Source organism: Taurulus bubalis (assembly GCF_910589615.1).
Source record: "Taurulus bubalis genome assembly, chromosome: 20".
In the NCBI taxonomy this organism is placed as follows: domain Eukaryota; kingdom Metazoa; phylum Chordata; class Actinopteri; order Perciformes; family Cottidae; genus Taurulus; species Taurulus bubalis.
In genome coordinates this window covers 10,357,615-10,369,745 of record NC_136608.1, presented here as the reverse complement: position 1 = coordinate 10,369,745, position 12,131 = coordinate 10,357,615, and the positions used below count along the sequence as shown (strand labels likewise).

General features: G+C 39.6%; 1 protein-coding gene across 1 annotated transcript in view; it reads left to right on the top strand.

Annotated features, from left to right (window-relative positions):
• Nucleotides 1-12,131, top strand: part of cacna2d4a (calcium channel, voltage-dependent, alpha 2/delta subunit 4a) — a gene marked incomplete at both ends in the record, with an annotated part of 73,969 nt that overhangs the window by 10,956 nt on the left and 50,882 nt on the right. The window contains 17 exons of the mRNA XM_079236069.1: nucleotides 1,345-1,434; nucleotides 1,583-1,696; nucleotides 1,870-1,948; nucleotides 2,962-3,095; nucleotides 4,449-4,526; nucleotides 4,622-4,702; nucleotides 4,851-4,925; nucleotides 5,086-5,172; nucleotides 5,314-5,385; nucleotides 5,615-5,676; nucleotides 5,889-5,956; nucleotides 6,033-6,078; nucleotides 6,195-6,292; nucleotides 6,728-6,821; nucleotides 6,959-7,051; nucleotides 7,403-7,530; nucleotides 9,630-9,698. Coding sequence (XP_079092195.1) covers nucleotides 1,345-1,434; nucleotides 1,583-1,696; nucleotides 1,870-1,948; nucleotides 2,962-3,095; nucleotides 4,449-4,526; nucleotides 4,622-4,702; nucleotides 4,851-4,925; nucleotides 5,086-5,172; nucleotides 5,314-5,385; nucleotides 5,615-5,676; nucleotides 5,889-5,956; nucleotides 6,033-6,078; nucleotides 6,195-6,292; nucleotides 6,728-6,821; nucleotides 6,959-7,051; nucleotides 7,403-7,530; nucleotides 9,630-9,698 — 1,468 coding nt within the window. The remainder of the gene's footprint in view (nucleotides 1-1,344; nucleotides 1,435-1,582; nucleotides 1,697-1,869; nucleotides 1,949-2,961; nucleotides 3,096-4,448; nucleotides 4,527-4,621; nucleotides 4,703-4,850; nucleotides 4,926-5,085; nucleotides 5,173-5,313; nucleotides 5,386-5,614; nucleotides 5,677-5,888; nucleotides 5,957-6,032; nucleotides 6,079-6,194; nucleotides 6,293-6,727; nucleotides 6,822-6,958; nucleotides 7,052-7,402; nucleotides 7,531-9,629; nucleotides 9,699-12,131) is intronic.

Sequence of the window (12,131 nt, the reverse complement as noted above, 5' to 3'; positions counted from 1 at the left end):
TGCATTATGCTGTCTTCACTTCACAGATAAAACATTACAGTGAATGTGTGTAACCTGTTTGTCAGAGGATTTAGTGATGAAACCCTCAGAAACAGTTCATGTTCATGTGGGTTTTAAGAATACATATATTTCTTCCTCTCCTTTCTGCTTTCTTCTTTGTCTTCATTTCATTCTCCTCTTCATCATCTCCTTCACAAAGCCATGGCAGTTTTGTGCTTTTGCACTTTTCATTCTCAACATCTCACTCTCTCTTTTTTAAATACACAAAAGTAGGCGTATAACAACATTAATATCCGATTGTTTCACTGCTCCTTTGTTTTCTTTCCGCCCCTCATCTGTTCATATACCAACACCTTCTCAGTCTGCCTAGCTCTCTCTGTGTGAATGTGCGTTATGTGTTGGATGTATGCCCTACTTTCACTCCCCTCCACATCATCGCAGATCAGGTGAGGTCACAAGGCCGCTGACGGTTTTAAGTAGGTCACATGACCTGTCAACAGGAGATTTGATTGGTTTAATGCCTAGAGGCAGGCTGTAACAGAATGGGCTTACAGATGTTGGCTGACACACTTATGTATAAATTCATGTTGGTACACACACATTTACAGGACCACTCACTATTTACCGTGTTTACTCCCACATTAAGTCAGAATGAGTTTTCCCCAAACTGTCCCACTGCCCAATGTGTATTTTTGTAGTAGTAGTAGTAGTAGTAGTAGTAGTTTTTGTTTTTAGTTTTGTCAAATGTCGGGCATTTAAATCAGTGATTGGGGAAAGAAAAGGAATACCAGGGGCTCAACAAAGGTCTCAAAGTGAGGACATTATTGGGTTATACATATTTAAGTAAATTGTCTCATGTCTTGGTCATTTGATGATTATTACAGAATACCTTTTATGGGGTAAAATAAATAAAATATAGAATAAATATATATATTATGTAAGATATGTGTTACATTTGGGTATCATTCACAGTATACAATAATAATCACAGCAATAATTTACAATTAGGATATACAATCCTACAAAGGCTTCCACAACAGTGTGTGTGTGTGTGTGCGTGTGCGTGTGTGTGTGTGTGTGTGTGTGTGTGTGTGTGTGTGTGTGTGTTATGTATGCATGCAAGTGTTGATTAATCCTTATTACTTCTCTGTGTTTTAGGGATTTTGCCATAATTGGTCAGTGTGCCAGTGAGCCGGGGATAATCCTTTCTCTGTACTCTTTTACTCACTCCCTCATGATCTCTCTCTCCTATTTTTTTCTACGGTGACCAGCATTTACCAAAATGATAACATCCATGGCTAAGTGACAATTTCTGTGTTTATATGTTGTGTGTCTATCTCGCAGCATTTCAAGTTATTGGTTGATGAGCTTCATGTCAAAGGAGAGGGCAAAGTAAAAAATGCAATGAAGGAGTCTTTCAAGATCCTCAATGAGGTTTGTGCCCCTTCCCAACAATCACAACAACTACTAGATCACAGTACACAGCTTTATAGCAACAAAAATTCCAGTTTACAATCTTTTGAGTTTCTATATCTGCACTGCACAATTCACGGGCTCGTAAAGTGTGTGTGTGTGTGTTTAGGCTGCAGCGCTGGGCCAGGGCAGCCTGTGTAACCAGGCCATCATGCTGATAACAGACGGAGCCATGGAGGACTTCCAGAGTGTTTTTGAAGAGTTCAACTGGCCAGAACGACGGGTATGAGCCACAAACACGCACACAAGAATAACCAACTAATCAACGACAAGCACCAGTGTAATGCACTGTCAGCACACAAACACAAACCACTGACAGTATTTATTTAAAGCAGTTTGGAGTAATACATAAATGCAGTTTATCCCAGCTCACTATTTACTTTATTGTCTTCCCAGGTTCGAGTTTTCACCTATCTGATTGGACGGGAGATGACATTTGCTGAAAATGTTAAATGGATTGCCTGCAACAACAAGGGTAAAATGAGGGTCAATCAGTCAATAACCTGCTTTGTGATGTAAATTGTCCGGTTGAATCCATGGTTCTGACACAAAAAGTTTGGGTAATTTCAGCAACAAGGAATAGAGTTCTATATTTGAAAAACACTGCAATGAATTGCTTAGTATGAAATAAAACAGTGACTCTTCATGTTATAGGAGGTCTGTTGGCTTTCTGTGTTGTTCTCAGGTGGTGCTGTGTGGGACTGGGTATCAGGTGCTGCCCTCTTGTGAATTACATGGGGTCATGCAGCAGCTCAGACCTGAAAATAATCACCTCATCCTGCTTTGTGCACATCAATAATCTCTGACTAAATACCTGATTATCAGCACAGATACACCATAAAGACAACCCTGGCCAAAAAATATCATATGTGCGCGTGTGACTGTGTGTAATAGGTAACAGGTGCACTCCCTTCTGTTGCGTACACTGGCAGTTGCCTCTGCCAACAACAAAATGTCTGTCATAAATAGACATGCTTATCGTTACACTACTGCAAAAGCCTGCGTACAGTTTTAGTTGAGTGAGCAGGTCTAATGAATTATATCCACAGCGACACTATTGTGGAGACATTACAAAAGGGGAAAACGGTTGCACACATTCATACCAGGCAGTGCTTCAGGAGCCTGTTGTCACTGAACAGCTTCACTGCAGGTATCCCATTGACGTCATTGTCTCTCAGTTGTAGAAATGCCATAAACCTTAGACTAAGCCAAGCTTAAAAAAAATGTCAAAAGCACATTTGTATTGATGGGAGATTCAAGCGTTTTTTTTCTTCCATTTAAAACAGCTCAATGTTTTTTTGAGACTACAATGTTTTCTGAAGTCGGATCAATGAGTTTGTTGCTCTAAATGATTAATACCCAAAGGCGAGAAGCCGAAAGATAAAAATAATAATATGAATTTCTTTGCTAAGATGTAGGGATCCTAGTTTTTCCATCTGAGTTATGTGATGTATTGTATGTGTGTACATGTATTTTTGTGTCCTGCAGGTTACTACACACACGTCTCCACACTGGCTGACGTCCAGGAAAACGTTATGGAGTACCTGCATGTTCTCAGCCGACCAATGGTCATCAACCACGATCACGACATCATCTGGACTGAGGCCTACATGGACAGTGTGGTCAGTCTGCTTCTTCCGTGTGTTTGCTGGGCAACACACACTATTATCTTGCTTCAATATTATCTGGCTTATGTAATCACAAGGTCAGACTCATTCAGGGTATCTGTGCTATTACTGTTGGTAGTGATCCAATATACAGTTTCTAGTGAGAGGCAAAGTCAATCCCCTTCGGATGTCTCTCATGGGATATTATATTAAAAACATATTTACTGTAATTATTGGCGAGAGACAAATGATAGGTCGTTGCAATTTCTCATGCAGAAGTTGTGGTGGTGACATTGTTTCTACCATGGGACCTTAATTAATAAGTGCAATAGTTAACAGCAAAAGACAAATCCCTTTGAAATGTGCCATTAATTACACATTTGTCATTGTTAAAGATAATTTGCGAAGTTGTCGCAGTTTGCCATCGGTTTATCAAAGTACCATTTAGTTTTCTGTGAAAACGCTCAGGAAGCTACATCTGTGACTTTCTTTTAAATTTTACAAACATATGTGCCAACATTCATACGGGATCACCTTGGTGCACTTTTAGCTACATTGTAATTTTATTAACAATTCTCCAACAAATATTTAGCAACACTGCCAGCAAAAAGCCAGCCCCTGCTCGAGCAGAAATTAATATACATTATAAAAAAATAAAATTTAACAGCATCTTTAGCTACTTCTCATCTCCCTGTATTTTATATGTCCCCTGTTATTTCAGTGTCTGTGTTCATCTGTGCCATATGTGTCATATCTGGTCATTGCCATTTCATGCTTGTTGTTGTCTTTCCTTCATCTTCACCTTCAGTTACCAACTACAAAAGAGGTAAACATACACAGAGCTTTAATGTAGCCTCGCTAAACTTAGTTTTCTTCAAGTTATCCTTATTGAAATGAATATAATCCAGTATTTAGTATCTGTAATGTCTGTCTTAGCTTTTACAGTTTCTATCTGTGTCAAGTAATTAGTTTCTTTTTAATGTAACTGTCCTCCGTTGCTTCACATGAGAATGCTAGCTTAGCTTATCCTCTAGTTAGCTAGCCTAGCTTAGTTTTAAAACTTGTCTTCACTATTTAACCTTTTAATTTTTACTACTACTCATTTTACAGGAGCATATTGAGGGAACATTTGATTTGTTTCTCAGTGCTTTCCCTCCGTACATTAGCTTAGTTTTGCCCTTTGGTTCCGACAGATTTAACCGCTAATGTTTCAGTTAATTTCTGCCTTTGGGCAAAAGGAATTAGGTCCACAAACTTAATTTAGATTTACAGTTGTTTTCTCATTGTTTAGCAAATGAATCAAGCTCGTCAACAAGAACAAGTCAAAGTAATTCATTGTGGCTGTTCGTGTGTATTTGTGTACCACAGCTATTCAACAGTCAGGCCCAAAGCCTGCTCCTCATGACCTCTGTGGCCATGCCTGTGTTCAGCAAGAAAAAAGAGACTGTAAGTATGACTTTTTAATCACTATTAATACAATTAGCCCCAACAGATGTCACCTGAAATTGTGCATGTATGAACCGGCTGTGTGTCTCCTGTAGTTGTCACATGGGATTCTGCTGGGAGTAGTAGGAACTGATGTGGCCTTGAAAGAATTGATGAGATTAGCTCCAAGATACAAGGTAAACTATCCACAATATATGTGTCACAAACAAGGATGAAATACTGTGTACACACTCTGGATCGATTCTTCTGTGACATTGCAGTCATAATATCGTGTTAATTATTACATGTTAATAATCTGTGTTGTTGGTCTTTCTCTCCCTTCAGCTGGGTGTCCATGGTTACGCTTACCTCATCACCAACAACGGCTACATCTTATCTCACCCTGACCTGCGACCTCTGGTACAGACAAATATCGTATTGTGAAGGAAATGAATGCACCTGAGAAACTGCAGAAATCTTATAACCCTGCATGACAGATTTATTGCAATTTACCAAGCATGATAACATGGGATAGGTTTCTACAGTATTTAGGTGTTTTTTGTTTGTGTGTTTGTGACAGTATAAAGAGGGGAAGGTGATAAAGCCAAAACCCAACTATAACAGTGTTGATCTGGCAGAGGTGGAATGGGAAGACACTGAGGAGAAAGTGAGCAACACGCATTCACACGCACATTTCTGTCTTTTTTCGATTCTCTGTTTCAGCTGTCCTGTATATCTGTGTGAGTTGTGTTGTTCAATCAGAAAAGTTGAAACAAGTTAAGCTAAGTATGCAATGTTTATGCTTCAGCTGAGGACCGCCATGGTTAAAGGAGAAACCGGGACAATGGTGTTAGACGTGAGAGCGTCTTTAGATAAAGGAGTGAGTACATTTGTTCTTGTGAGTGTGCCTGTGTGTATCAAGAGGAGCCTCTCTTTCACCTTTTAGGGATTCATTTTCTTTCTTTTTTTGTATTATTCAAGTTTTGTCCCCTTTAAGGTGACACGTTTTACTCTTGTATTTCTTGTCTTTTAAGTACATGCTGTCTTTCTCCCTCTCTGCATTCACTGTTATTTGTATGCACTCTTTTACCACTCTTTGTCTCTCACAGAGAAGAGTGATGTTCCTGAAGAATGATTACTTCTACACCGTCATCAACGAGACACCATTCAGGTTTGTCTGATTGCTTTAATAGGATTACTTAAAGTGTCAGGTCTTGAGATACCCGCAATATCCAGCAAAGCAACACCTGTCTACCCGTATTAAATAATTCAAATAACAATAATACTGATGTTCTGTGGCAACAAATGCGTTTTAGAGAAAATAACAGTTATTATGAACATGATTCATTCTGCCAATAACACTAACTTCTCTGTATTTGACAGTCTGGGTATAGTGCTGACTAGAGGATATGGACAGTACATCTTCATTGGAAACGTCTCTGTTGAGGAGGGTAAGTCTTTCTTTTCTGTGTTAGCTTCTCTGTATTTTGTATTTTGTTCTTACTCTCTGTGTCTTTTTTTCTTCAGGTCTCCATGACTTACTGGCTCCAGACCTGACCATAGCCAGTGAATGGTGAGTACTGCATAACGAGCAGAGCGTAGATATTATGGGATCCAACCAGTTTAAGTGGTTGTAACTCTTCATGACAGTATGACTACAGTACATTTTTGTCATGTGTGTGCTTGTAGGACGTACTGTGAGACAGATATTGACCCGGCCCATCGTAAGCTGACCCAGTTGCAGGCTGTGGTGCGATACCTCACTGGCAAAGAACCAGATCTGGAGTGTAAGTGAACTCTTTAATTTCAGCACATTATTTTTTTATTTAGTACAAATAAAACACACTTCGACTCTACAATTCGGAAGAGGAAAAAACACACTCACACAGCATGAAGTTTACTTATACACTACATCCATATGAGTTTCTCATCTTTTGGGAAATTAATCACATCAGGAATATTGTCCAAATGATTTTTGGGGTGTACAGTGTATTCATGAAAGTTGCAAAAGTCCAAATAGTGTGGTTAAATGCAATTATTTGTCTGTACACAAACTGCAGATTCAGGAACAATAACATTGGGATACACTGTGATTGTAATCTTCAAAGCTGTTGGCCTCATCCAGTGCGACATATTTGTTTTCTGTCTTCTGTCTTCCTCAGTTTTGGCCTCAGTCCTTTGTGTCATTAGTATTTTCTCTTTTGTTTAATTTCTCTCGACAGGTGATGTGCAGTTGTTGCAACAAACTTTATTTGATGCTGTGGTCACAGCTCCTATGGAAGCCTACTGGACCGCTCTCATGCTCAACACTTCTGGGTTAATATTAACACACATGCATTTTGAATAAAGACACAGACTTTTTACATGATCACTCACTTTATTATACTAATATTTTACAAATATTTACCCCTCTATCTGCTCCACCTTTTTCTTTTTTTCTTTCTCTCTTTCAGTATGGATGACGGGGTAGAAACTGCATTCTTGGGGACCCGTTCCGGCCTGATGAGGTTCCAGAGATACGCTGGTATTGAGAAAAGAGTTGCCAAGTGAGTCAGAAAAACGTCCATTTGATATCATCACACCCAATGAGTTCACAACCAAAAGGTTTAATACTGAGGTTGCATAGTTTAAAACGGTGTATATGATAGTCATAGTAGTTAAAGATCTGAATTGCAGTTTTGATGACAGTAAGATGAGAGTTCACCCTCTGGCGATCCATAAAAGTGCAGCAGGTAATGAGTGCAAAATGATGCTCTCCTCTTTTTTCTTTCCTCAACTATGCTCACATATTTCTGTTCTTTTTATCCTATCCTCCTTTTCAATCTTTTCTTTTGTCATCATAATTAGTCAGCAGAGACTATGTTTTTCTTTAAGCTTATTTTAGTACCTCTCCCCAGGTCTTTCCTGACCTCCGTAGACAAGGAGAATATGTTCACGTTGGACCATTTCCCAGTGTGGTACCGCAGAGCGTCCGACTACCCAGCTGGAGAGTTTCTCTACTACACGCCCAGACAGGAGACTAAAGGTAGTGGAGATACTTTTACTGAGCAAACACGTACACACACACACACACACATGGACCGACAACACACTTTCTGTGCTTTTTTTATTTCTAATTTTCTCCGCCAAGCTCAGCAGGTTGAGCCAAGTATCCCTCAGTGACAGGCTTATGTATCTGGCCGGCAGGCTGCAATTACTCCTCTGTGTTTACTTTGTTGTGTATTCATGAAGTTTGTATCCAACACAGGTTTGGAAAGTTTGAAAAAAAGTAGCCCATCGACCATGAAGTGTTTAGTCTTGATGGCTGTTCTATTTTGGTTTATTCTGTCGTTCATATTCTGGGAATTTGCTTTTTTTTTTAAAGGAAAATCCACAGCTACACTCATCATATTTACACTTAACTCAATCTGTATATGTAGTCTAGAAATGAAAGCCACTAAAAAGAGGGTATTTTGAGCTTGCACCTCTGCATTTCATTTTCTTATTGACCTCTGCTTGAATGAAATGCATTTTTAAAGTGCTTTTAAAGAACTGCTTGAGGCAGCAACAAAGGACAGGAATTTAAATTGAATCTTTGCTGAATAGTGCAGACTTAAATGTGATTTTGTTCAAATATTCAGCAAGTATGAGGCTGATAATGCTGCCCTTGCTCATGACAGAATACACTTACTGACTCACTCAAAGGTTCAAATTGAATGTAGTTTGAGTTATTTTTAGGCTGATTATTATTTCACCCAGCATGAAAACCTCACGTACAGCAGCTACTCTTCTGTTCCTGAATTTACAGAGAATTTTCAAAGATACTGATAGCAGAAGATGTTCACACTTTAGAAAGTGTGAAGTTACATTTTTATGTCTTATATTAAGATTCCAATAAATGTTCCATGTGACATTAATATAATGACACATTTATATATAACATAACACCGCCATCATTTTAAACCTTGGCATTAAAGTACAAATTAACACAAATTGTCTTGTTTTAGGTTGATGTTAGATATAGTTTGTTGTGTTCAGATACATTCAGGGACTATGAGCCTGACTATAGCGACACCTTGAGTGCAAAGGAGGTGGAGCTTGAAGCGGAGGAGGGAGGGAGAAAACGAATGGAGGCGGAAGAGGAGGAGGGTAGAGGAAAACTTTGACTTATACTTGGCATGCCTCCTCGTTTCATTCATCCTAGTTCTCTTCGTCCTCACCCCTAAATGAAAAGCATGACACATGCTGTGGTCTCTGTTTTCCGTTTCTACACCATTCTCTGTTTTCTTTTCTCTTTTTTTGTTGTTGCTCTGTTTCTCTTTTTTTCTTCTGTCTCTTTCCTTCTCCTCCCTCTGTCTTTATCTCTTGAGGAATGAGCATGCAATTAAAGTATGGGAACCTCCTCTCCTCTCTCAGGAAAACGATACGCTTTCTGCTACATTTTCATTCGCCCGAGTCGATAGCTCTCTGTCTTTGATGAATGCTTTTTGGGATGTTTTTTTGTGACTATATTCCCTCTGTCATTCTGTTACGACATAATGCTACAATATTCAATGGTAAAAAAAACAACAACAAAGAAATCCCATTTTCATCCAAATTGCAAAATGTCCAGAATGTGGGATTATCATTAAGGCATTTTATATCATATAAATATAAACAGAAATATAAACATAGGGAAAGACACAGTACACACACACACACATAGATTACCTTTGATATGAGTGTATCATCTGTGGTATTTAAAACGTTAATCTGTCTGGATTCTGCCTGACAGTCGGCATCAGCTGGCATGACGGCTGTGAATAGACACACAGCAGATGAATGCATGACTTTATTAAATATTACCTACTGAGTCCAACTCAATCTGTCACCCACATATTTCCCAACACAATTTAGCATATTTGTACTCACAATTCAGCTGTAACCATAACAGTAAATGTTACGAATCATATATTCATTACATGAGAAAATACATCTTTTTGGGGACATATTCCTTTTCAGCTCCTGTGCATGCATATACTCGTGCACGTGCACATGTTTGGAAGGAATTTGTATCCGTTTAGGATGTGCATGCACCCTTCTTTCCACATGCATGTATTGATGACGTTCTGTAAATCTTGCTAATTGCGTGCGTTGCTCCACCAGCAGGAAGGATAGTCATCGCCACCACTGCTGTCACTGTAACGGTGGGAAAAAAAACTGCCATCGCAGGAGGTAGGATGACAATATTTGTTTTCGATACACATTCTCTTTTTCTGTCTTTTACACACATTTTGCATCTCCTCTTTGCCACACATGCGCCTGCAATTTTCTCTCTTTCTGAACTTTTGTTTTCTCTTGCAAAGCGTCCTGCCCGTTCATGCTTAAAGCATCTTCTGCCTCTTCATTCGGAGATCTTTCTCTCTTCACCCTGTCCGTCTTTTGCCGTTTTACATGGTCAAACTGGCTGCTGAGTGAGTGACAATGAACTTGCTGACTGGATGGGGATTGCTTGTAGCATCGCTTTCCAATCAGCATGTTAGTATTGATGAGCTGATTTGTCAGTGCCGTGCTTATTGGCTGTTGAATGCAGTGATGGATGGTCTTTGGTCTTGGTTTTGTTCTAACAGATAACAAACAGAGCGTGGCTTGTTTCATTCACAGTTTGGCATTTACTCATATCTCATCATTTACCCAATAATATCGGCCTGCTGATGTACCAGTGCAACTCTAATTGTTATCACGTACCTGGGAGGCTTGTAGAGTATTGTTTCCTTCAGTAGCTCCTAATCCCTAATTTCACTGAGGTGTGGTGTCTTTTCTTAAAGATGTTTCAGATGGGTCCAGAAGGAAAAAGGTTTATGGAGCTGTATCCGAGCGTGTCTGTGCTTGAGTGTTTATTTTACACAGAAACATTTTGTCTATTTTTTCACTGCTTGTTGGTGTTTGTGTTTCTGTGGATTCTGTCCCGGTAAACCCATCTGTGTCTGACACGCTCCTTAGTCGTAATTATTCGAGTAACACTCTCTGGAGCTGCATCCTCAGAGCGTATGTGTGTGTGTGTGTGTGTGTGTGTGTGTGTGTGTGTGTGTGTGTGTGTGTGTGCGTGTGGTGTGTGGTGTGTGTGTGTGCGTGTATGCATTTGGTAACTTATTATGCTGACAGACAGACAGAAAAACACTCCATACGAATTTAAACACACTCACACACAAACACAAGCGCTTATCTGTATTTCACAGCTTTCATGGAAATTGTCTCAGGTGTGAAAATTGTGTTTTACTTGGAACTGGAGATCAGAAAGAGCAGGGAGAAGTGAGAGCAAGAGTTCAAAATAGATGTTTTTCTGTCTCTCTTAATCTCTCTGCCTCTCATTCTTGATGTTTTTCTCTTTTTTCTCTTCTCCGTGTTGCTTTATTCCATCTCCCTCTGCTTGTTTGACGTCACAGTAGTTTGAATCCAGAGCGCTGCCATGGCCTACTGTACTTATTGTAAATTATCAGTGACGTAGAGCAGACAGAAATAACTAATACATCTACATACAATACAGCATTTACATGAAGGTAAGTGCACAGTATTAAGAATACTGTCAAGAAGATTTCTGATTAGTTGTATTTATTGAAGGTGAACTATTTTTTGTGTATGTTGATGATAGATTGTCTTATGATGGAGGTCATAGTTTGTTTTTATTCACTGGATGTTCTACCAGCTGCTTCACATCAACAAGAACACAGCGAGAAAGACAGTATCAATGTTTCATGGACTTGCTCTCTCTCACTTTCTTTAATACTCTCACACAAAGTACACACTCATGTACACACATGTCATTGTGTCTCACCCTTTGACACTCTTCCTTTCCCTGTTAAACCCTCACACACATCTCTCTTTTCTTAGCTTCTCTCTTGCTGAGCTGTCAGACCGGTCTCCCTTCCCTGTGCTTTTTTCTCCTTGTCTCTTTTCGCCTTGGCACTCTCTTTTCCATGTCTTGTCTTTCTTTCTTCGCTTATTCCTTTCTCCGCTCACTTCCTCTTTTCATCGTGTGTCTCGCTGCGTCCGCGTAGGCAAGGGTGGCTTTCCTCATCGAGGGCCACGCTACTCAAAAGCATGCCTCGTCACAGGGATAAAAACACACCTTTGGCATGAGATCTTTACTGTAAAATCAGGAAATGCTCTGTAAATACTGAACACAAACACAAAAACACACGTATAAACATCGCTGTTACAAGCAAATATGGACCACTGTAAAGGCAGTAGCTTCATAGTCTAAAAAGGTTGTGATACCATGTGTGACCACTGAGTGTCAGTGTTTATCTGAACAGAATCCGGTCTGTGCACTTTGTGTCTGCTTTCAAAAGGATTTGGTGGCAGGTGATGGAGGCCAAGGATTTGGTATTTCAGAGGCTGATCCAAAATCAGTCAACAGTGACTACAAAAACACTGTGTTTATACTCCTCGAAGGCTCAGCGATGGATTAGTACATCTCTTCTGCAGAAGTGACAGGCTGTATGTAAATAAACCTAATACGCTCCTATTGACAGAGAAGCAGGCTGTAAGAAAGAGAGGGAGAAAGAGAGATAAGTCGGTAAAATAGAAAAGAGAGTGAGCAGGGAAAGAATAAAGGATCGAGAGAAATATTTGACATGGAGGAGGAGGAGGAGAAGAAGTGGCGAA